The sequence below is a fragment of the Dermacentor albipictus genome, chromosome 7 (assembly GCF_038994185.2).
Source record: "Dermacentor albipictus isolate Rhodes 1998 colony chromosome 7, USDA_Dalb.pri_finalv2, whole genome shotgun sequence".
In the NCBI taxonomy this organism is placed as follows: Eukaryota; Metazoa; Arthropoda; class Arachnida; order Ixodida; family Ixodidae; genus Dermacentor; species Dermacentor albipictus.
Genome location: NC_091827.1, coordinates 76,367,459 through 76,391,505, shown reverse-complemented (window position 1 = coordinate 76,391,505; position 24,047 = coordinate 76,367,459). Strand labels below are relative to the sequence as shown.

At 44.9% G+C, this 24,047-nt stretch overlaps 2 protein-coding genes across 2 annotated transcripts in view; one reads left to right on the top strand and one right to left on the bottom strand.

Annotated features, from left to right (window-relative positions):
• Positions 1 to 4,912: 4,912 nt before the first annotated feature.
• LOC135899033 (uncharacterized) lies at positions 4,913 to 15,250 on the bottom strand. The gene is made up of 6 exons (XM_065428283.1): positions 15,175 to 15,250; positions 14,897 to 14,961; positions 14,598 to 14,679; positions 13,503 to 13,688; positions 10,222 to 10,338; positions 4,913 to 7,094 (listed from the first exon to the last, which is right to left on the bottom strand). The coding sequence occupies exons 1-6, from the start codon at positions 15,193 to 15,195 to the stop codon at positions 6,888 to 6,890; spliced, it is 678 nt and encodes a 225-aa protein (XP_065284355.1). The 5' UTR covers positions 15,196 to 15,250; the 3' UTR covers positions 4,913 to 6,887.
• Positions 15,251 to 15,497: 247 nt separating this feature from the next.
• Positions 15,498 to 24,047, top strand: part of LOC135899091 (echinoderm microtubule-associated protein-like 2) — a 228,170-nt gene continuing 219,620 nt past the window's right edge. Inside the window, exon 1 of the mRNA XM_065428364.1 lies at positions 15,498 to 15,752. Within this exon, the coding sequence (XP_065284436.1) occupies positions 15,731 to 15,752 (22 nt within the window). The 5' untranslated portion in view covers positions 15,498 to 15,730. The remainder of the gene's footprint in view (positions 15,753 to 24,047) is intronic.

The following is a 24,047-nucleotide window of genomic DNA, read 5'->3' as shown; positions in this document are numbered from 1 at the left end:
TGGACGTATCTCTGCTATTCTGCTTGTACAAGTCTACAAGTGTCTACAAGTCTACAAATAAATGTAAATAAACGCGAGATTTTTTTCCTTTACACACGTGCGTTACTTCGCAATTACTCATCCAGTGCTCCTACAGCAACTTTATTGCTCACATTTGAAAAACGCAGTCGAGCAGGCTCAGCACATTGCGAAGCGTGCTTGTTGTATCGGCGCAGGACATACAAAATTCCCGAAAGTAGAAATGAGCTCGCGATACAACGATGCTCTAGAACAGGATTTTGAATTCATAAACGAACCAAAATGTTTGGTTAAGCTGACCTGCCAAATCTCTCCGTTCTGCTTGTTGAGTCAAGCGGAGGCGGACGTCTGTTAAAAGGTGGAGATATCGACGGCACATAAGCAGGATGGTTCGCAACGTTGTTTTTTCTGTTACCAACGAAGTGGCGGCTGCAGATTCTTGAGTTTTCGCTTGGCTACCACGGTCCTCCGTCAGGGCTACGCAACACAATTACAGAAGAACAAAATTGCCGCACTTTCTCATACGAGCCGCTGTACGTGTTGTGGGGAATGCAAGTAATCCGATTACCCTACAGGTTGAACGGTCCGTATCCAGCGCTCTCGCCTTTCCCCTTCATATGAACGCGATGGAAATCGGTAAAACTGAACGTTGTTATTCCGTCCTTCACGTTCATGGCAATTCGCAACACAACAGTAGCGTCGATTGCGGCGTTTCTTCGTAGCGCGCGGAGCTATCGCGGTTGCCGTCGTTTCCGCCATCAGTTTGAAGAGTGCAAGCGCTTTATGGCAGTTCGGCGGCGCGTCCGACTAGCGTAGAAATTCATAGCTCTCTGTCTGGGTGTTAATTAATGTGCAAAACGCTCGCAATATAGACCAAAATCTAGTTAAATCGTTGTTTCGCAGTCGCTAGCTGCATAGGCAACTTAGCAAGGGAGTCGGGCTTCGCACTACTCAATTACTGCCTCTTCTCAACGGCAGGTGGCGCTACGCGTCTTGCAAAACTCCAGAGTCTGACGTCCACTACCGAATGGTCATCAACCAACGAACATTCCACTCTCACCAGTACACTCGGAATAGAAAGATTGACATAACAGTTCATTTGTCAGCGTCCCAGGTGCGTTTTTTCTCATTTGTAGAATTCTTACTGGAGCGAATTCTTGTATAATTCTGCAATGCCAGAAACTATTTCCTGTTGAAACTCTCCATGCAAAGCACCTTTCAGTCTGCGTCAGAAGAGAGGAGCCACTTGTTTATGTAACATCCAACGAAGTTATGTGTCTTTGTGTGTTTATGGAAATAGACCACAATGTTTTTGTATGGACAATACCAAATCTTTATGAAAGATTGGTTGATTCATCGTGGTTTTACCGGTAATGTCCACTTCCCTGAGCGGCAGCATGCCCTGGTACAGTACAGTCGAACCTCGATATAACGAAAGTGTACTTGCAGCCAGAAAATCGCGAATTTCGTTAATTCTAGGTTTTTTTAATGTTTCAGCATTAGAAACAACTTCCCAAATTCCCAGAGAATTCCGGGTAAATATATAGTATCTTCTTATAAAGCATATTTATACAAATCGCAGGAACGTCAGGCCATAATAGCGTGGTTATGAGCCCCAGCGCGTGCAGTGCAGATCGCACCGAAAGCAATGCATGGAAGTGGCTCACAGCGTCCGAGATTTGCGTGTGGTGCGTTGCGCGGCGCCGTAAATTAATTTCGGACGCCATAGGTGACCGCCGCGCTTAGCGCCACAAATTAAACACAAAAACGTAAAAAGGTACGGATATTGGTCCTGAACCCCCTCTCCCCCCCAAAAAAAATTTCGCCAGGAGGTGGAGCATTATAGCGATAGCAAATAGATTACACGCACTAAGGTTCGTAGTTTTACCGGTAACCCGCCGTCGTTGCTTAGTGGCCATGTCTCGGAAACTTGAGAATACGCGACCGCCAACACTTGACGCGCGGGAACAGCATAATGCGCGTGAAGGCACCATCCATTTCGGCTTGCCGCAGAGAGATTCCGATTCGACGCATGGCCCGCGCACGCACGCGCGCGCGGATGAAAAGGCAGATTTCTAATGGCGTTTTTCACTGGTCGATCTGGAGCAGCCGCCTGAATCCTCGAGCGAGCGCTCGGCTTTCACCAATCCGAGTCTGCCAGTGGAGCGCACGAACGCTCCGCGGGAGATCACACAGGAAGTCTGCGTGCACGCGACACAAACCGGTTCCGCAAACTATGCCCAACACAATGTTGTGCGTACCGACCGGGTACCGATTTCGCTTGAAGACGGAAGTGACGCCATGTGACGCGTTCTATTTCCGCCCGAATCCGCGTCTCGGCGGCGGAGCAAGTGAGAGCGATCCGGCGCGGAGCGAGTTGATCCGAAACGACCAGTGGAACACGCGAACCCGCTCCAGATCGACCAGTGAAATTCGGATTCGTTGCCGCGGAGCAAAAAATCCTGCTCCGAATCGACCAGTGAAAAACGCCATTAAACTTCGTGAAGTAGGGACACTCTCCTCCCCCGCCTCCACTCCCCGTCGTTTCTCCTCTCTTTCACACTCCCTCTTCGACCGTGGCGCCGCCTACACCGCTCTAGCGTAGCAACGGCGCCAACATGCGCTCCTCGCCACTCCCTAGACGCTTCTCGAGCGAAAATGGCGCCGAAGCACGGCGCGAGGGCCCACGTGATGCTATTAGGCCAATAGCAACGCGGCCTCGGCCAGAGTGCGCGAGGAGGAGGCAGCATTCTTCAAAGCATGGTGTTACGAAGTTTAAAGGGCTTTAGTACGTTTCCGGCCCTCCCTCTCCCCCAGCGCATGCTTGATCGCGTTAATGCGCATTTACTCCCACCCCATTCCTCTTGCACAGACAAAATTGAGTTGTTTAGCATCGTAACAAATGGCACAGCGGTGTTTCTTGTCTACCGCGTCTCGGCACGTGTGCTTTGACAGCTAGAGGTTTTGATGCTTAAACTTTTCATGCAGGACACTTGAATTAACTTTTGCCTCGGCCAACAGTTTTTTGCTAGATTTACTAGCCATGCACGCTCCAAGTAGATGACTGAAATGGGCAAAAACTTGGTTAAATCGAAACTGTGTCACAAAGGTGCTTCGTTAAATAGCAAAAAATAAATACACGATTTTCAGTGCAACTAAGATCAGAAAATGAAAATAGTTCGTTACATCGGCAATTTCATGAAACCGAGATTTGACTGTATCTCCGCTCTGCGGGAGATAAAAGTTATTGAATTTCGCTTCAATTTCTTGTTTAATCATGCACAGTCGACTACATGAAACATTAAAGAACTATTAGAAAAATGTTTGGGTTTTTGAATAGCGACTATTTGATTCGAAGACCGAATCGAATAGGGGAGTATTCAATTTGTTATTAGAAAGTTTCGAATATTTACACACCCCTACTTACTTCTAAACAAAGTAAAATAGGTTGCATAAACTCTATTTCTTTAAAAAAATCTTATTTACATTATGTTTTGTAAATATAATGCTGGTCACAGATGTATTTCTGATGAGGCAAGCCAGCTTGTCAACGAGAAACTGAGAGGTTGTATCTGGTGTACCACGTCATCAACATGTAACGAAACAAAAGGACAGCAGGCGACCAGATGCAGGTAGAGTGCTGTGATAGTTAAAGGGGCTGAGTGTACGTGATATAAAACGTATTTATTTCAACACTGATTGAACAAAAGAAAACAAAAAAAGAAAGAAAGAAAATTGAGGAGATAACTACTTTGGCTAAGTGCAATACTGTGGCCCCATACATCAATTTAAAAGGATGTTGAGATATGCCAAATAATATCGTTTTGCCTAAATCTAGGTAACAAACTCGTAGGCTGCTGAAAGAAGAGGTGCCATCTTAGTAAATGACCGGAAACCATTCTGCAGATGCTAGCTCTTTCATGCTCTTGCTCAGAAACTGGTGCCTCCACATTGCAAATGCTGTTCTCTTGCAGCAAAGTAATTTGACAGTCTCCACATGGATTGGTCTTTCTTCCTATAGGCTCTCAAAGATATTGTCACTTTGTATATCGAAACACATACAGCAATTTCACAAGCCAAATACAACTTGAATAAGAAACTCACGTTCGAGATTTACACACCTCTAAAAAAACCTTCCAATAAAATTAACATTTTATTTGATCAAGGTTTGTTAAATGAAAGTTATAAAGAAATTGTTGTTTCGAATCTAATGATTTTTATTGTGAAAGTCTTGATACTTGTAACCATCACCTGCTGAGAGAAAGTGCTTGATATGCAGAGGGAGGGAGAGAAAGAAATAAGCTCGTTCAACTTACAAAAAAGCTCAGTTCAAGTCCAAAGGTTGCACAGGTTCTCAACACAACTGCAGGTTCACTTTAGTTCAGGAAAGAAATAATGGTAATCCTAGTGACATTAAGTTGCAGTATTTTCATTGCATAAATAACCAAATAAAAAGTAAATAACATTATTATAGAACTTTCAAATACAAGAAAGTCTTTAGCTCTCAATACATGAAGTGCAAGAAGAACCTGATTTTCCTATTAAAAAAGAACTGCACGTATTTGTGCTTATTTTTTGACGTTCCTGATATTTTTTCATTGTTGGGAGGACAGAAAAATGAGAAAAAGAATGCAAAAACACTGAAAGCATAATATTTTTTCTGAAGCTGTCCCATTCGACAGCTCATTGCTCCTCCACAACTTTGAAATGTAAATCTTCACTCATTTTCACGTGCTAGAACACAGAAAAACAAACACAAATTTTGTGTGGCTGCCTTGTTATGAACACAGAATTAATATCGCCATTGTACACCATATCTGTCTTTCTTTCCGTGATTCAAACTCAATATTCTTTGTATATTTAGAAAAACAGAGAGAAATGAAAATAGAAGAGCTTCTTGAGGTAGGTATGAATTTATTCGTAACAAATAAATTATACAGTAGCCTATAAATAGTAACGCGCATTTAATAATTTATTTTCAACAAGGAACTGAGGAAACATAACTTGTACAACAGTTGCCTGGTTGCCAGGAAGAGAACTGCTTCACATTTCATGTAATTGTGTCAAACACCTCTCGAATCACAGGCACATTTTTCAAGGCAATAAAACCCCGTCATCCATCACCTCGAACTGCATTTTATGCCGCACTTTCTTTTAGCTTGCAAAGAATGGACAAAAGGCTTCTACTGGCTTGCAACCAAAGAGATGCTTTTAAAGGCTCTAGAAATAATGTGCTTTGACTAGGAAAGGGTAACATAACAAATGTGTACACTCAACAAGCTGCAAAGGAACTTTCGTCAGAGATACCATCTACCACATACAGTTTTCTACAGTTAAATACACTTTACATATATATAACATAGCAAAATATTGCTAGAAATGAATGTGCAATAAATAAATAAAGGAGGACAGCTTAAAGAAGTGTGTGCACTCTAAAAGCTACAAAGAAACTTTTGTTGGGGATATCATGTACTACATAAAGTTTCAATGCTTAAATAAGTTACATACTCGTAAGACTGTAAAATATTGCTAGAAATGAATGTGCAATGAAGAACTAAAGGACAGCTTCAGAAGTGCCCACACTCAACAAGCTGCATATATGAACATTCGTCAAAGGAATCATAAATATATATTCAACACTAAATCACGTAATGATATGCTATGCCTGGCTATATTAGTTGCGACCTTTCAATTACCTGCTTATACAACAGGTATTCCAGCAAATGCTTGAATAAAATATAAGTTGTCCCATTGGGATAATGACAACAAACTTGCCACAACGAAACACATACATGCCATCAAACCCTATACAAGTCACCACATCGCAGGTTTGCATCTTGCATTTGAGTGTGTTAGAGGCATAAAGAAAGTAGAAAAAAGACTGCGATCCTCTAACAAGGATGCTGGTATATAAGAGTACAGCAAACACACAATGCATCTGTACAATACGTGAAAGCACGTCAGTATAGAATAAATAACATATATAACTCAATAAACACGCTGAATCATGTGTGAATCAGTGGACAATGCATATTTGTGTAGTACGCAACCAGCTTTGCTGCATGAAACATTTATGTCTACAAAATCTAAGGATAAGAAAAGTTAAAATATAACAAGGGCTATAACAATTTAAAAATAAAATATTCTTCATAGAAGCTCTGCATCCAAACATTAAAAGATAAGGAAAGTACCATAAACTGTACAATAATGTAAAGATACAAACACAAGCTGCATTAAGCAATGAGCTACAGCTGTACTTTACACTGACCTGCTTTGTTTTTTTTTATTTTAAAATCCTTAAAAGCCAATTTTACAAGTGTAGACGCTCTGTTTTCACTCAGATGTTGTGACACAATTGCGTTTGTTGGTCCGCATCACTCAGTAAAGCACTTGGTATTGTTGATTGGCTTTCTTTTAAAAAATGCAAAACAACCAACCTATCTGCACATTGGCCTCACAGAAGTGGAGCTGCTGCATAAATGTAGATCAACATCCTTGCCTGTTGGAAATTAAAAGCTGAGACAATTAAGGCAATAAATGGGGCCAAGTGTGCTAATGAAAGATGCAGACCAAGAAATAAATGCAATGTCTCCTTACAAAATCTGATTAAGAACGAAGCAGCGGTGTGCTCTAGATCTTATTTTAAAACTGTTAGAAGAGAAACACAGCTCACTTGTAAACATAGCATGAACAGAAAGACCGATATGCAAAAATTATCACAAAGACCACGAAGGAAATATTCAAAACAATCAAAATGTCCATTAGTAACTAAGGCAATCAAACAACAGAAGTGAAATCAGGATGCCTCCTAAAGAGCAGGCTGCCAAACTTCACTGGGCATTTGGTCAAGTGCATTGACGTTTAGGCGGTCATGGCAATTTTCCTACAGACGTCACATCGCCAGTGGCAGAGATGACAAAATATTCAGGCGCTTCCTTCAGGGGCGTTGAAGTTACACTGTTGTAAATGATGTCCACGAAGGTCTTATTTGGCGCTGCCGGAACTGCTTGGTCAGGTGACACTGGAGTGCTCTGCTGTGACGATCCCGCAGCCATCCAGTCCTCCTTTGAAATGCCCTGAAGAAAGGTCAGCAAATTATAGGCTTAGGTTAGCAAATTATAGATTTAGGTTTATCTGCATAGGTAATATGCCAAAGCTACGTCTGCACGCTGTGCAGAATACGACAGGATTGAAGCCATTTTCACTTTATATACTGCAGACACCACAAATTGTCTCAACAAGCTTCCTGTCTGTCTTTCTGTCCACGTGCTATATTTAGTCACACGCACACAACGCAAATACAGCAGAACATAAGGACAAGAAACTAGGCAGGATTTCAGATGCTGGCTAAGATAACATTATTTATGTCATGTTAGCATAGTATTGCACAGGCGAGTTTCTCACTATCTATCACAAACTGAGGCCAGGGGGCAAAGGAGGTGACCGAAGGCAAGGTGGGTGAGGCAAACTGTGCACCATCTCCACATTCTCCATTCTTGCACAGTGCGAACTGCACATGGCTGAAAAGAATTTTACCACCTTCAAGTACTGCAATTCATGTACACCTTCATGCGAACAGTCAAGACAAAACTCTGCTCAATATGTGTCTCTATTTCCACTTGTGCATTGTTAAATTTCAATAGATTAAAAAGCTATTGTGACATTATTTCGAGCCATACAAGATGCTTCGACGTCTTTGTGCACTGGGATATGAAGTAATGCCGAATGGTGTCATGCCGAATGGTGTAATGCCGAATGGTGGCATGTAGTCATTGTGGTGTCACACAGTACCTTAAGTAATCCACACCGAGCACCTCAAGTCTTTCTACACACATTAACGAACTGTGGAACTTGTATTTTTATTTCTGACTTGCTTATTTTATATTTGTGTTTACACTTTTCCCTTTCTTGTTCTGTTTTCAGCACCAGAACAATGCTTCTTAAGAGGGGGCACTGCAATGCATCATACATTGTTTTACATTTAGCCAGTGACCAACCTCACCAAATTGTCACTGCTATGTATCACGATGTAGCTCAGTGCAAGACGTGACTATTGTACTCTTGAACACTCTCGACAGGTATTAAAGTGTTTGCACAAGTTGAATACATTGCGTTGTAAATTCTCGAATGTCTGCAAGCATCAGCGATTACTCTGGAATGTATGACGAAAAATGTATAAATACCACATGGACGTTTGTGAGGTGAGATTCCATGACAGTGCTTGCCACTGTCATTTTGAGTGCATGCTCCGAGTGCATGTCATGACCACATGACATGTCATAAACATAGCAAAGTTCCTGCAAGCTCATCAGTAAAAGGCATTCCGAGTTCGCTGAGCAGATGAAGGCAAAGCAAGGAACGTGACGGGATGGAGAGCTTGTTCATTGCTCTGTTTCTGCATTTGCTCGCACTGTACATACCTGCAATGTCGCAGTAACTAGCCTGAAGAAACGTGTTATCAATGAAAGGTATTTCACCAGTCAATTTTTAAACTGGCAAGGTGTATTCAGAGATAGGTTCAGAAAGAAGAAAGGCCTTGACCCACATTAAAAAGGCTGATCAGCTAGAGTACATTAGCGGCAACAGTAGCTGCAGTGGTCGCCGAGCTAAAGAATTCACTGTCTTTTTTTGATGTCATGCAACCTTCTCTTGGCTGCATGTCAACTGTTAGGCTGGCTCTCACCCACCATTGCGACAACGGCCATGTAGAACATGTAGCTCCAACAGAGCGCCGTGTTATCAAAGAGCACGATATGCTTCGCTGCAAAGTGATTCGGCCTTCCTACAGTCCATGACCATCTCCTGTTGTCCATGTTATGAAGAAAGATGGCTCTGTTCACTTTCATATGAACTATTGTCGCCTTAACAGGGATTCCTCGTAAGGATGTTTATCCTATACCGCGAATAGACAACGCCATTGACTGTCTACCCAAACTTCAGGCTGTTGCCGAATCCCCTAAACTAATGCCCATCAAAGAACTGCGCAGTTGCCTTGGCCTGGGCTATTACTCTAGACACTTCATTCGGAATTTCACTGCCATCATATCACCCTTGACGAAGTTGCTTGCAAGCAACGGAGCCCTCATTCCATGATGACATGTTTATGAATCTCCGTTGTCTTCTTGTGTCACCCCCTATTTTGTGCCATTACTTTCTGAACGTTCCTAAATGGTTCATTTACTGAGCATTCGCAGTGGTTAATGTGGCGGTCAGGAACACTACATTGAGAACGAACATCAACTTCATGCCTGACGCTGTTGATTTCTCGTCAGCGCTCGTCGACTTCCCTACAACTGCTACAGAGCATCACTAGCACGAGCCTGCCATACTCAGTTCACCACAGTGTCACATTGCCATGCATGATGTCACAATGTAACCTTTTGTCCTCTTAAAATGATTGTGGTTCATTTCCATCATCCTTGATATCAGCTTTGATATTGCACCATCATTTGGGAATAGCCTACAATTGATCTGGTTGGTTACTTTCTCATGTGATAATGCAAGTTCACAGTAAAACCTCGTTGTAATAAAGTCGTATTTGACATGAAAATGCTTTCGTCTATGCAACATTTTTGATAAGGGTATTATCACGTTTTGGTGACGGGGACGAACAAGAGAGTACGAAAACTGTGAGTCACAAATATAACTCTTTATTGGGCAGACTTGTGCCTAGGAAAACAAGTGACACTCGAAGCACAACGATAGCGGCAAAAGTAGTCGCTGGTTTCCGAAAATTTGATTTATGGGTCAAGTGTGTCGGCTATTTATACATGACTTATCGTACAATGCTGCGAAATTGTTGGTGTTTGCAAATGTTTCAGAATGTACACCGCTATTCGCATCGCACAAGCAACCTGATTAGACAAGATCCCTTGGCAATAGAATCAACGACAACGTTTTGGAAAGTTGCGATCCGTGAAGGTGTGTCTTATGCCAAGTAATAACTTTGTAACAACTGCTAGCCAGTGAAAGACGGTCATGGAAAAAAGGTAAACAATTTATGCGCGTCAATATATTCATTACATGCTCATTCGTGGCGATACAGATATTATATTTACTTCATCACATTTAATTTGTTTTATCCATGCTTGTTATATCGTGGTTTGATAAAAACAGAATAAACTGAAATTTTTGTGCTAAAGCTCGTGCGCAGAGTCTGGTGCCGAAGTGCGCACACTAAGAAGGGGAGCACGACAAACTCACGTAAAGTTCCCACTTGTCTGTCTCTTGCCCGAAGCTGACGTCAATGTCTGGCGGGAACTCCAGGTCCGGGACAAGCGCTTCACCGTGACTGGGCTTCATTTGGGTGCGGGGCAGTTCCTGGGCGAAGCACAACAAAGGCTTCACACCCTGAACCTGTGGCTCTCAGCATGCAAACATTTCAGGAGACTTTGCTGTTGGGCTAGTTGGTACACGGTGTTAATAATGACAACAGTGATAGAAATGAGACAAAAGGGAGATATAGACACAACACTGCCTTTCATGTCGTGTTTTTTGCACTTTTCTATTCTTAACAGTAAATGCTTTGTCAGCCATAGCAGTACATTTAAATCTGGTTATAGCCAAGTCGCATCCAACATAAAAGTAGCTTCATTATACAATTAAGCCCACATACATAATGATCTCACCTAGAATAAAGTTTTGGCTGCTACGAAAAATTTCTCAACAACCAAAACCTTTAGCAAGGAGTCTACAAGAGAACCGTCTGCTCAGAGGGGCCCAGTGTTTTGCACAGCAGGGTGTGCAGTGGACTTGGTAACATCGATCGCGGACGAATGCTTAACCTTTTCGTTTTTGTTGAATTAACTGCTGATGGTATCGAGCAACGAATCGTGGCAAGAGAAAATGAATTGGGGCGTGTGCAATAAAGCTCACAGAATGCAACCAAGCCTGTAAGGACATAAACTTCTTCAGAGTCTAGAAGCAAAAATTGATGATTTAGAATATAGACGAAACAACTTTGTAATATAGGGTGTAAGTGAAGACCCCAATGAAGACAGTCAGTCGAACAGTCGAAGACAGTCAGTCAGACAATAGAAAGCGAAGTCAAGAAATTTACATTTAAAGAACTGTTCGATGCAGAAGTGAGTACACTGGAAAGGATTCACAGAATTGGTGTTAAACATGGCTGCAGTGCTCGCTCGGTAATGCTCAGACTATACGACTTCACTGAAAAACCAAAAATTATGTCTTGATGCTACAACCTGAAAGAAACACGCAACTCTATATAGGAAAATTTCTTGCAGAGAATCAGAGACCTGCAGTCTAAACTATGGCACTTTCCGGTAAATGATAAGGTAACCGGTTCTAAAGTGTACCTTGTGTACACTAAGGCAAAAGATCGATGGCGAAACTATTGTTTGAGACTCAGTACAGGATTGTACAGTAAAACTATATCGGTCTGCAACAAACCTGTACAGTAAGAGTGGCACCCGTAACCAAGACGGACGAAAGAATTTTAAACCACTGAGAGTCGTATTCCTGAATGATCGTAGCATCCTGAATAAACTTCAGCTTCTTGAAGCAATATTTTTGTCCTATCACCCACACGTCGTAGTTATAACAGAAACACCGTTACATGGGTGTTCAGGTTTCTGAAATATTTCCTCCAGCACATAAACTAATACACAGATATGGTGATCTGGTGGCAGCAGAGTAGCTATAGCCATAAAATGCAATATACTTCACGAAGTCCTCAACAATATTTCTTATCAGGAAAGTACATTTCACAAACTAACATTTCATGGTAAATGCATGACCCTAGGTGAAATTTATCGGCCTCGAAACTCTCCACCAGAATATTTTAAGATGATGAATGACTACCTTGCTAAACATACTAATTTCTGATCTGCTATAACTTTAACTGGCGATTTTAATTTACCAGGTATAAATTGGACTGACATGTCTCACGATGGCAGGGAATTGGCAAGTGCTGAATCCTTGTGGTCCAGTGCTTTCAGGTTTTCATTAAACCAGCTAGACACTAGTGATACATGATTTAGCAGTTCGTCATTGTCATCGTTTGACCTTACGTTAGTTAGTACTCAACTTGACAACTGCACATTGAGCATTGACAATGGAATTTCTGATCACAAATTTTAATAACCATAATATGCCTAGTTTCAAGTATGTATGTATGTATAAAGAATGTGAAACCAACTCAAATTTTGGTAATGCACTATGCACACACAAATAATTCAGATCTTGTTATTCTTAGCTTGACAAATATAATGTGGAGAACCACTGGGCAAAATTTAAGGAGACATAATAAGGTTCGATAAAAACAAATTTTGTCCCTCCGAAAAAAAAAAAAAACGAAGAAACGCAAAATAGGCCAGACCTGTGACATCATTCTTTTGAACGAAAACCAAACTGCAATGACAGCTTGCAATACAAACGATTTTTCCAGTTTGAGGAATGCCATGCAAGAAAAACTTACGGAAGCAAGAACACATTTCTTCTTCATAAGACTGCCATCTTTCCTGAATAACAATCCACATAAATTCTGGTGCTATCTATCTAGGGAACAACTCTAGACCCAACAGTATCACAGATTAAAGTATTAAATCGAACCATCAGTGAGCTTACATCAAAGCGAAATAATTCAATGTTTCTTTTTTTTAGGCGGTATTTGTGACAATAGCATTTTTTGCTTCTTTTCCAACGTGCGATTTCAAAGACCGAACACGGAAATCCGAAGATGGCAGTTTATGCCCACTGTACAAACTAAATTTTAAAAATTGCACTGGTCCTGACCACTATTACAAATACTTTTTTTGCACAGCTATGTGTATTAGGTATCAAAATGCTTGCAAAAAATTTTCACGGTGTCTCTATAGATGCTGTCTACCCGCTGACGATTGGCACTGTGCAATCAAATGTGGTGCCAATCCCTAAATCCAACTCCAAGTCAGACCCGAACAATTGCAGGCCAGTGCCGCTCACAAGCACTTGCCGTAAGATTGTGGAGCATGTCACTTAGACAGCCATTGTTAATAGTGGAAGGGTCCGGATTAATCTGGACTTCCTGGGGTTGTTTAGTGTGCACACAAATCCAGATACATGAGCATTATTTCATTCTGACCCAATGACAATGTGGATGCCGTGGTCAGGAATCAAGTCCACGACCTCGTGCTCGTCAGCAGGATTACATGGCCACTAAGCCACTGATGTGGGCTCATTATCAGCAGAATAATGCATTGCAGGTTCCTTTTTTGTGTGTGCAGACGATGCTGCACAATTGTACGAATTCATAACAATTAATACACCTATGCCCTAAACGAATGAATGAATGAATGAATGAATGAATGAATGAATGAATGAATGAATGAATGAATGACATGACCCAGTGCTGCTCTCGCTTTAACCAACATGATGGTGCACAAACGTAGCTTCATTCTTTCTTCATGTAAAATGATATATAGAATCCTAAATACAAGCAAATTTGAAAAAGAAATTCAAGAGCAGAGAAATAATTCCATTACTTTAGAAGCAAACGCCTTTTGTGCACGGGTTGTGGGACGCTCGCTGCCTTCTCCCGACAGGCAACTTCGATTTGCCAAGAACATCTGGTAGTCTCGTGGCAAGGGAATGTCTCGCTCTTTGCAGATGGCTTGGATAGTATCTTCCAGGTAGTGGAAGTACTCGATCGTCCTCTTAAGTTGGGATGCCTGCAGGGAGACCCATTAGATTTATGGTTAGAATTTATACAGCAGAAGAAACATGTACAGCCCAATGTTTATTGGAGAGCAGTGTGACATTTTTGAGACATGCGATCATGAATTTAGATACTAACATATTAGATGCTAACAGATACTAACATTATATGCATTGTCTCCAATATACATGCCATTTATATGTGAATGAATGAACTAAGTGAGGGTCCTTTAGTTGTGCTTTTTAGTTTGATTCAGTAAAGAAAACTGATAAGGTAAAACATGAAAAGCTTATCAGTTAGCTTTTTGTTTTGCACCTTTCTTTTTGCACGAAAGCTTATAGACTATATCCCTGAATGAGACACTGATGTGGCACCCCAGGCCACAAATAACTAAGTAAACCCAATTATTGTGCAATTCAGGTGCTTTTATTTTCAAATTTTTAATGGCTCTAATTAGTTAGAAATATAAGTAGCACATTAATTTAACCTGATTTAAACAAGACTAAGTGGACAATGAAAACTTTGCTGCGCTAGCTTAATTGCGGAGGTTCATAACTGTAGCACTTTATGGGAGAGAGTGATTGTACAGGTTAGAAGGTGCTATTTTATGTAGCCCTTCAGGAATACCGCATGCTACTGCTAGCCTACTTAAATGTGGCGCCACCTGGCAAAGATAGACAAAGTCAGAATCAACATTTCTGCATTAAGTGCGCTAAATCCCCGAAAGGTGGCGGGGCGTGCTCTGAAAGCTCGCATAGTTGCGTACTTTCGACTTCGCACAATAACACACCGTGAAAGTACCAAAGCTTAGCAACTTTTATCTATGTAGGCGCCGGTGCAAATGATGAAGAGACTACAGATGTCAAAGAAAGAAAGACGAGTTTACTTATGATGACATGTCAGATATGAAAGTACATGTTACCCTGGTTTTGAAGATCCCTGTGTCAAGTGGAACACGGGAGACAAGCTCATCAAGGCGCCGCATCACAGTTCTGTGACGTAATCTGGAAGGATAACGATGTGCATATATGTATTTGCGCAATTAAGAAGCAGTGATTGAGCGAGTCGTCGAGAATTCGAACGTGATATGCTTATATGCTCAAACACAGCGAGACGCTTAAGAGCGTCAAGCGATTAGTAACGGGGCAGCAAGGCCATCTGAGTGCACGTACTACGTCTTGCAGCAAATTTAGAATAATTAGTGATTTTTTCTTTTTTCACCTTTCTCGCGTGTTCCTGGTTTTTCGGGTGTCTTCTGCGGTCATGGAAGCACTTACACCGTTCTTCTGCTGTAAGTAGATAAGTATCGCAACGGAGTAATTAGACAATCGCAAAAGTAAAGCAGACAGCTGGCCCGCGATAAAGCGCGCCTGAAGTGAATTCCAGTTCTGCAAGGTTTCGGCTAGACTACTCAATATAGACCGCTTTGCACCTGTTTCGCGGTGACTAGAGCACATTATGCATTTTATATGAACTCTCTGAGCAATTATAACGATTACCTTGCGCCGAGTACTCATCATGGCTGGCCTTGTCCTGCTGCTGTCGTCTGCTTTGCAGAGGTTCCCGCTTCTTTCCCGCGCAATGGCGATTGAAGCACCGCCATCGGCTGACATTGAATTTATTGGCATAAAATATTTACAGTATAATCTCATTCAGCGTCTTTCGCGTTGGACCAGCAACGAATTGACGTCTGAGCTGTCGAAAAACATTTCACGTTTTTTTTCAAAGCGGTATTACGGCTCTGACAATGTTACGTGTAACAACCAACTTCGGCCTGCCTGCAACTACCGCAACGCCAGCGAACCGAAAGCCGACAGGGCAGCAGTTACCCGTGGCCACTCGTGATGTGCGAAAAATATTTCTGAGAGCGCGTCATGCTAATCGACCGGATTACGAGCCCTGCTCCGCTCTCAAAGCAGTGATCTCAGTCTACTTCGGTGTTAGCGGCGGCGCAAGTAGCACGCAAGTTGAACGCAAGCAAACCACGGGAACAGACGCTGAGTGCGGAGACTCGACGCTCGCTACGGTCCGGAAAGCCGCATCGGCGGCGAGATCATGGAAAACATGGATCCTCTCGGTGAGTCGATCGTCGAAGGCGACGGTGTGTTTCACCTTCTATTTTACAGATCGTACTGAACGGAATTGTCGCATTGTTTTTTCTCTGGCAAGTCTCGGTGCGGGTACGGGCGTTGCTCGTGACATCGATCCGCAGAGACGCCGACGCGTGCGACGAACACGCGCGGACGTGCGAAAAAGAAAGCCGAAAGCTGCTGCCGCCTGGCTTTGGTTGAAGAGCGCCGATCGCGTTTACGCTGGTTGTTCCCTTTATTTTATTTCCACGCTCGCGACTACGTGCCGGCCGCTTCTACCGTTGTTATCGCGGCGGTGGCGAGATAACGGTACTCGTAACTGCCACCGACGCCGCCGGACTGCCTGTGTTTATTGATTATAATTTTTTTCCCCCTTTTAGCGAACGCGGGTAGCCTTTCCGCGTCAGTAGGCGAAGACGCCGCCTCACGATCGAGGGTTTCGGTGGTCACGCGGCTGATACCTTCTGCGTCGATCCGAGTTTCCGCATCACTTTTTTGTTATGTTTTGCCTACCGAAATCACCGTTGCGGAGCGAGCTCCAGAAAGTCGGGGGGCGATCGAGTTGTGAACGAAAGCGTGGAGGGTGATCGCAGCCGCTCTGTTGCGGCTGTGTTGCAAGAGTGGTTTTTCCGTGGTGCATTCTTTCGAGTGCAAGTCACCCAGTGGCCACAGAGAAGTCGAGAAAGAGAAAAAGGCGTGAGATCGGCGCGGAGTCGCGTGTCCGGCGGTTCTAAAGCATCGATTCCGGCCGAGGGATACCCGGTGTCGAACATATGTGACCACTGATCAGCCTTGGGCACAACGCCAACTTTCACGCCCCCCTGCTTTTCCACTGCGTTACCGAACATGCTAAAATGTCATTCGGTGAAGTGATTCCGGCCTCAGTAAAGGCCGCGTTTGCCCATGTGTTGCGAGTAGCGCTAAAGTTAGGACGTGGTTCTCAATTGCTATTTAACTTCTCCGTTTATTCCCAGGTCGAAGTGCGGGTTACGCTGGTTTCGCTTTCGGCCGCTTTAAATTTCGTTCAGAGCAACGCCCACGCCTTGCGTCTATGCTGGAAGTGAATTGTGTTGCTGACTCGCTTAACACCTGCGTTGTCTCCTTCCTGTACGACTTTGTTGTTTTGATTTGCGCCATAAATTTACAGAAGTGACATTTTTACGGGGTTTTTTTCCTCCACCCTTAGCGTTCACTCTTTCTACAGGAACAGACGCCTTACTTCGTCCAAACACACGGCAGGAAGTAGTGTTTTCATATTTTTTGTGTGTGTGTGTGTGTTTGTCGCGGTCGGTGCGAAGGCTGTTGACAGCTCACTTTGTCACACCTGTACTTTCGGTTTCTAACTGCGTCGCAACTATTTCGGGTGCGATCGATACCGAAGTCTGGCGTGCTTGAAAATGACGTCGTGGAAGCGTTCGGGCTGTATTGAGTTCGAAAGTGCTCGTGTGACAGGGGTATTACGCCGTCCCTCAAACTAGCGCCCTACTCACACCGGCGATGTATGCTGCATTTGGTGTTTACGTATCTTTTCCCAAGATGCTTCGCCTCCGAACTCAGAAACGTGTCATATACCCTGACGTTTCCATTGTGACAGCTTGGCGGTCGCGCCAAGATGCATTTTCTTTTTTGTCCTTTCTTTTTCATTTGCGAAACTCTCGTCAGAACATATTCAACGTTTCAGGAACTAAGAAAAACAGCATTTTGATTTCTTTTTGACTCGTTTTGTCGCTTCCCCGCCGTATACACATAGGCGTCTTGCCTTTGGAGTATTGGACACGATCGGAAATGTCACGCGCAGGTTGTTAACTTTGTCAGTGTGATAGAATAATGTCACTCGTAGATACGTCAATGGTGGCTAAATGTTATCAATTATTCGCGACCACTAAATTGCATCGTGTGGGGTCACCTGCGGAAGTCCGATGACATTGGACTCCTCTGGTGACTGTGTGTGCATGTCGTCGGTTATTTCTCTCGCACGGGGGGCAGTTTCCTGATTATTATTATTATTATTATTATTATTATTGTTATTATTATTATTTGTAATGATAAAGACATTAAAGTTATTTCAAGAAACGCAAAGAAGTCGGCCTGAAATAAATGTATCGCGGCAACGATCAGTCCGGGGCAAAAGCTTAAAGACCACGACATCGGCAATAAATAAATCAATAAGTAAATAAAATTTTCTAGCACTTCCTTGCATCGCGGAATTGTCGCAGTGTATTACATTTGCTCAAACAGGTGCATCTGTAGTATTGACTTCAGCCTGGGATTTTTTTTTTTTTTTCTGGCCGCATCATCTTGTATGGCTGTGGGAATAGTAATTTTTGACACCACATCGAATACAAATAGAATTGCGTCAGAAATAAATCGAATCGAACAGCCTTCGAATAAAAAAAAAAGACTATCGTGTTGAGCAATAATATAAAACAATATTCTTATCCGAGTACTATTCAGAATGTTAGAACGTTTCTGTCTTAACATTCTAAATGGAGCATTCGGAACAAAACCATATTTTGTTCGCATACACAGGATCCTTCGGAAATTCCCAACGATCGGTGTTTGGAAAGTGTTATCTGGCTGCCATAGCGGTGCATGTCGTGTTCTACTACCTACCGCATCGCGTTTTATCTCTACTGTATGGCCGCCGGAATTACGTTTTCTCCACTATCGCTCCGACTTTATGTTTAATTGCGTACGCTAGACGATTCGATGGAACTATTCCGAGTACATTCGTTCTTGCGAATACCGAATGCTCGACTCGGGAGATCGAATCGAATGGGGCTTTATTGGATTCGTTGCTCCGATTTTTCGAACGTTCGCTTCGCCCCTAGATTTTACACTTTGGCTGGCAGGACTGTCAGTGGGCGACTCGCTTTTTTTTTTTTTTTTTTTTACGAGCGGCTGTCATTTCAGCGAACGGACGAGTTCCGGTGACCTAGCTGAGGCAGCACCGTCGTGCGAGCGTCCGTTCACACCGTCAACGTATGACACGGGCTGGCGACCTTGGGCCGAGCGGATTACCGTCATGACGCCTAGCGCTGGCGTTCGTGTTGAAGTAGCGGAAGTCGCGTTACGTCCTCGACGACGCACTGTGTACCGAGGAATTTGCGAGTGTTTTTTGCAAGAACGATTTCACGACGGGTGAGTCGATTTCTCCGTCGTTCGGCGCCTTCGTCAGAAACGTTCCTTTCTGGTTGTTGCTGTTGCTTTCGTGCGAATCTCTCGTTTCGCGTGCCCCGGACGAAAGCGTTGTTTGGAGCGTGACGGTTCCTCTTTAGCGGATATATCTTCTGCGTTCTGCGCTTCTTGAGAGAGAGAGAGAGAGAGAGAGAGAGACAGAAAGAAAGTTTAGGGTTGGGTGCGTATTTTTCAGGGCATGACAGCTAGGAGCGCCAGAAAGGCTGTCGACCGGCGAAAGCTGCAGCACTGTGCAACGGGCAGCCGTGTTTGGTTTTTCGTTCTCTTCGCCCCCCCCCCCCTTCCTCCTCCTTCTACTGTTCTTTCTTTTCCCCTCTCATTTATCGTAATGACTCCTTGTTATTCCCGCTTTGACGCGAGAGTTCTTTGTTTCTCTGATTTGCTGTACGGCGTCACCCGATGTGGAGAAATCGTTCTCTGTCTGTCTGTCTGTCTGTCTCTCCCTCTGTCTGTCTGTCTTATTTAAGGTCACGCTGGCGCATTGCGACGGTTCGTGTGAACTCATCTCGCGATTCGCCGCATCTCGCTTTGCGAGCCGGCACGGAACTTCGGAACGTTGTTTTGTTGTTGCTTCCTTCTTTTGGTTTGTTCGATCTTTCGGGCTGTAGGCTCCTGTGTCGCGCAGTTTTCTTTCGTTCCACTTTCGAGGCCGTTACTCCTGCGGCGTTCAGTCCATCTGCCAGGCAGTGGACATTCTCTGCCTGCGCGGAACCGCGCTGTTCGTCGCTGGCGCAGGCATGGGCGTTTTAGCGGGACACCTGATCGGGAGGAGGATGGTTTTTTTTTTTTTTAACCAAGGGAAGCGAAGACAGGTCGGCCTTTAGGGCGTGTCTCGAGCCTGCTACTCCTCGACGGCGTAAGGGACAACGGGAGACGATGAGGGACGGGACAGTGAACCCTACGCATAGTCCATCAGTACGCGGTATGTACACTGTACGCGGGCTACGCGTTGCTCACATGCGTCCGCACAGAACGTTCTCGCGCGTAATAATAGCATTCACCCCTCGCAGGTTCCAAACACGGGCGCGCCTAAGCCCGTCTCGAATAAGAAAGCCACGCAGTTATGTTTAGACGCTTGTTTGGCGCGCGTTTGACGAAAAAATAAAAAGGAGCTATACGCGGGTAGAAAAGACATTGAGCGCCCACTCTGAAACGTCGGCAGCGGATATTATTGACTCCCGTTTTGCTTCTCTGTGGAATCTTTGTTCGAGAATTCAGTTTTCTTTCTTTCTTTCTCTCTCTTCCGAGCGAGAACGAGGACGTACTCGCGTTCGTTTGCATTTTGGTGCACGGAGGCGGAGTTTCAGGGTCCACAGTGGGCGATGCGGTGCTTTGCTGACTGAAGGCACCGATATATTCTGTAGCACTGCAGGAACGGTGGCAATGGCGGTGGGCGTCGCGGTATGTGGCACGAAAGACCTAACTATACTACCGCCAAACGCGGAAGGGTCGAGTCGGTTTGCTAAGAAATGAAAGAAAGACTTCGTAAAAAAAAAAGGGAAATATCTTGCAGAGGTGCTAAGTGTTACGCGTGTGCCTAAATTTTTTTCCTTGTTGAAAACTTCAGTCGGGCTAAAGCGATAATTTTGTTCCGCACGACCTTGTTCTTTGTTCTTTTATTAACAAACTGTTTTGAGGTGACGTGTTACTTAGAAGAACGGCAGATTGGGCGAGTTGGTGGTTTTCCATGATGTTTAAAAACAGCGCTTAAAACGTACACCGGACAACATAACGTGTCCGGTGTAAGTCTTTAGCGCTGTTTTATTGCGACAGCAATTATATGGACACTCCAGCTGCATTTATGCCGTCGCCGTCGCCGTGAGGCTCCGTATGAGTGAAAGCGTGCGAGGTTGGGCCGCGTTCAATCAATCAATCAATCAATCAATCAATCAATCAATCAATCAATCAATCAATCAATATTTATTTTTTGACAAAAGAAATACAAGATGGGTATAAGTACACATTCGGAGGTCCCAAAGTAACAAGTGTCGGGTGGACCTCCTAACAAAACATGAAAAGGGGATAGTAGGATCGTGGCAAACAGTGAGTCATGTCATATATTATACATTTTCTACATCGGAAATAAACGATAAGATAGAAAAAAAATCTGTTAACAATATCACAGGTATGTTCACAGAGTTAAAAAGAAAAAATAATTGAAGAAATCTTAAAAATAACATGCAACAATTAAAACGAGGATAAATGGCACGTAAAGTATCAATTAAGGCAAAATTTAGTAACTCGGTTGAGCCGCGTTCCTCGCTCGAGCGAGGAACGCGGCCAAATGAGTGCCCTAGAGTTACTGTATATGCTATACAGTAACTCTAGAGTGCCCTCTCATGTGGCGCGCGAGGTAGGGGAGTGAGGGGAAGGAGGAGCGGCGTTCTTCTCCGGCGGCTGCTCTAGGAGGCTTTGGGCTGCTACGGTGCCTCGATGGCCTCCTCGCTCGCCGCTCCGTACAGAGTGAAGGCAACCGCGGTGTCTACTACGGGGTTGGCCCAAAGCCACCTAGAGTTTTTTCTAGGTGGCGTTGGCCCACGCGTAGGCCTAGCGAAACGCCTGGCCGCCATGCCGGCCACTGACGCGCACAACAGACGACAGACGACGACGGACACATTGGTTCTACGCGGTTACGACGCCTCGACGACGGACTTAAGCCGAGACCACACGTACGCTTGCGGACGCGCGCTAGCTCGCGTTCGCGCGCCTTGCGCCTGCCGCGCCTCGCGAGTAATGGCGGTTTGCATCCACAAGTACGCGCGACAGCGCGCGCTCACTGGGCTCACTCACAGACGCCTTGGTAGGCACCGCTTCGTACTTTGTTATCGATAGTGTTTCAAAATGCTTCGATATCTATAAACTTAAATGTTATATTTTTATAGCTGCTAGATCAGCGCATAAAGGAAAGAAGAACCACTTTCTTGCACGATATAAATCTGCTTCACGGAGAGTTGAACGTTCCGCGCCGTAGGTGCGTAGCCAGGCGCGCAGACGCGAGGCAACCCAAGCGCGCGATAACAGGGAGGAGCTGTTCCCCGCGCACACGCCGCGTTTCGACGCGTACGAGCCATGTCGCACCATCTGCGCATGCGTGGGCGCGTGAACGCGAGCTTGCGCGCGTCCGCAAGCGTACGTGTGGTCTGGGCTTTACAAGTCACGGGACCTCTAGAGGTCCCGAGTTCGCAAGTGGTGTTATAACACCACTTGGGAACTCACAATCTCGTTGGGTTGACCACGCGAATCGCCGACGCCGTAGTAGACAACGTTCATAGTAGACGCCTTTGGCGGACGCCGTATAGGGACGCGTTGCCGGCGCTCGTGTGTATAGGTGGCTCTGCTTGAAAGCGGTCTGTGACGTGGCCAAAGTGCGCGCCCCGCGATGTTTGCAAAGTGCGCGTAGTGCCGGTAGCTTCGTATGCGCTGTGCCTTTGGCGTTTCGTTCGCGTTGAAGCGACAGATGCACGGAGGTCAATTGGCTCGCGGCTGCTGCCTCGATTCCTATAACTGCAACGTTTTCACAGACAGTTTCCGCTGTCATTGGGCGAGATGTGTTCATGCTCACCTGTGCGTGCGTGACACCGTGCTGATTACTTCAAAGACGTTGGTGGGCTGGTTGGTCTGAATCCATGATAGAATGTGTAAGCGCGACTGAACGAGGACGTAGAAAGAAGCGGACACACAAAGGCAGCGCTGTCTCCGTGTGGCGCGAGACTTCGTCGTAATGGCGGAACCGTAGAAGCAGCCTCGGCTGTGACGTCTCTGTGACAACAAGTATCCATTCGGAACCACCGACTGGGCGGCGACTGGCGTTCTTCGACACCAGCGGCCGGCACCGTCACGCTTATAGTCAATAGAGAGCTTTAGTTTAGGGGACGCAAGCGGCTTGCGTACGCAAGAATTAGGGGTGACGGCACTGCCCATGCGCAGACGGTTCCGCGCGTACGGTTCCGCGTCGTGGCCCCTATAGGGGCCACGATACTGCGCATGCGCAGTACCGTGGCCCTTAGTTCTTGCGTCCCCTAAACTTAACCTCTCTAATGGCGCCGCAAAAAAGTGAGGCAGAGAGACGAAACAACTTTGCATCGCGCGTATGTCGGGATGTGGCCGTGGGGTGCGCGCGAGCGTAGTTAAAGGAGCGGAGACAGAAGCAGAACGAAGCCCTTGTTCGTGTTGCCGCGGCCTATATATAGTCGATTCACCGCGACAGGACACGTAGAATTGCGCAAGCTTTACGACAAGACAAGAAAAATTAGGCAGGAGAGGCGCATTGCTCTGCTGTACCGACTTATTGATTTGTTCAGATACAGGTGCCGAAGCAGCATCTCGGTTAGGAGATATGTGCGCCGTCTAGTGCTATAGTGGTAGCTCCGGCGTACATTTTTTTGACCGGTAGTGCGCGCCGGTTCTTGGTAGCGGAAGCGCATGCGTAAAGCTATGAGTACACGGGTACTTTAGCGCTTCGCTTCGGTTGGTATATGCGGCCGAGGAAGGCGAACCCGCCACCACGTGATCGTCAGCAGAGCGCCCCAGCCACAGAGCTGCATGCCGCGGCGAGTCACTGCAGGTTCCGCCTATATATACCACCTGCAGCGCTGCTCTTGCCCTGCCTTTCCTATGCATGGTATACTGGTGTAATCTGTTTTGGTTTCTTTTCTTTTTCCCCGTATACATAGGCCACTGCAAGGAGGAGCTGTTTAGGGCAGTTTCGCGCTATTTTCTCCCCTCTCTCCTGTACCGATTCGTATACCGGATACTATCACGTGACAATAGAGACTTTTAGCAGTGCCTTATTACGGTACGGTAAGCGCGGTATACGGTACGGTATTACTGTTCCGTACTAAATTACCGCAATGACCGAAGACGTTTAGCTGCGTGTGCCGCTCGATGCGTACGGTAATCTGATAATGATGATAGCGGCTAACATTGGGGCTTTACAGAGTACAATAACTATGCGCTGAGCGCGAAATATTCATTTTGACGAATACTAGAAAGCTTTAGCTTGTTCATACACGCATCATTTTTTACAAAAGGGCCCGGCTACGGCAAACTTAGACACCAGTCACAAGGCCGGTGGCGACATCTTG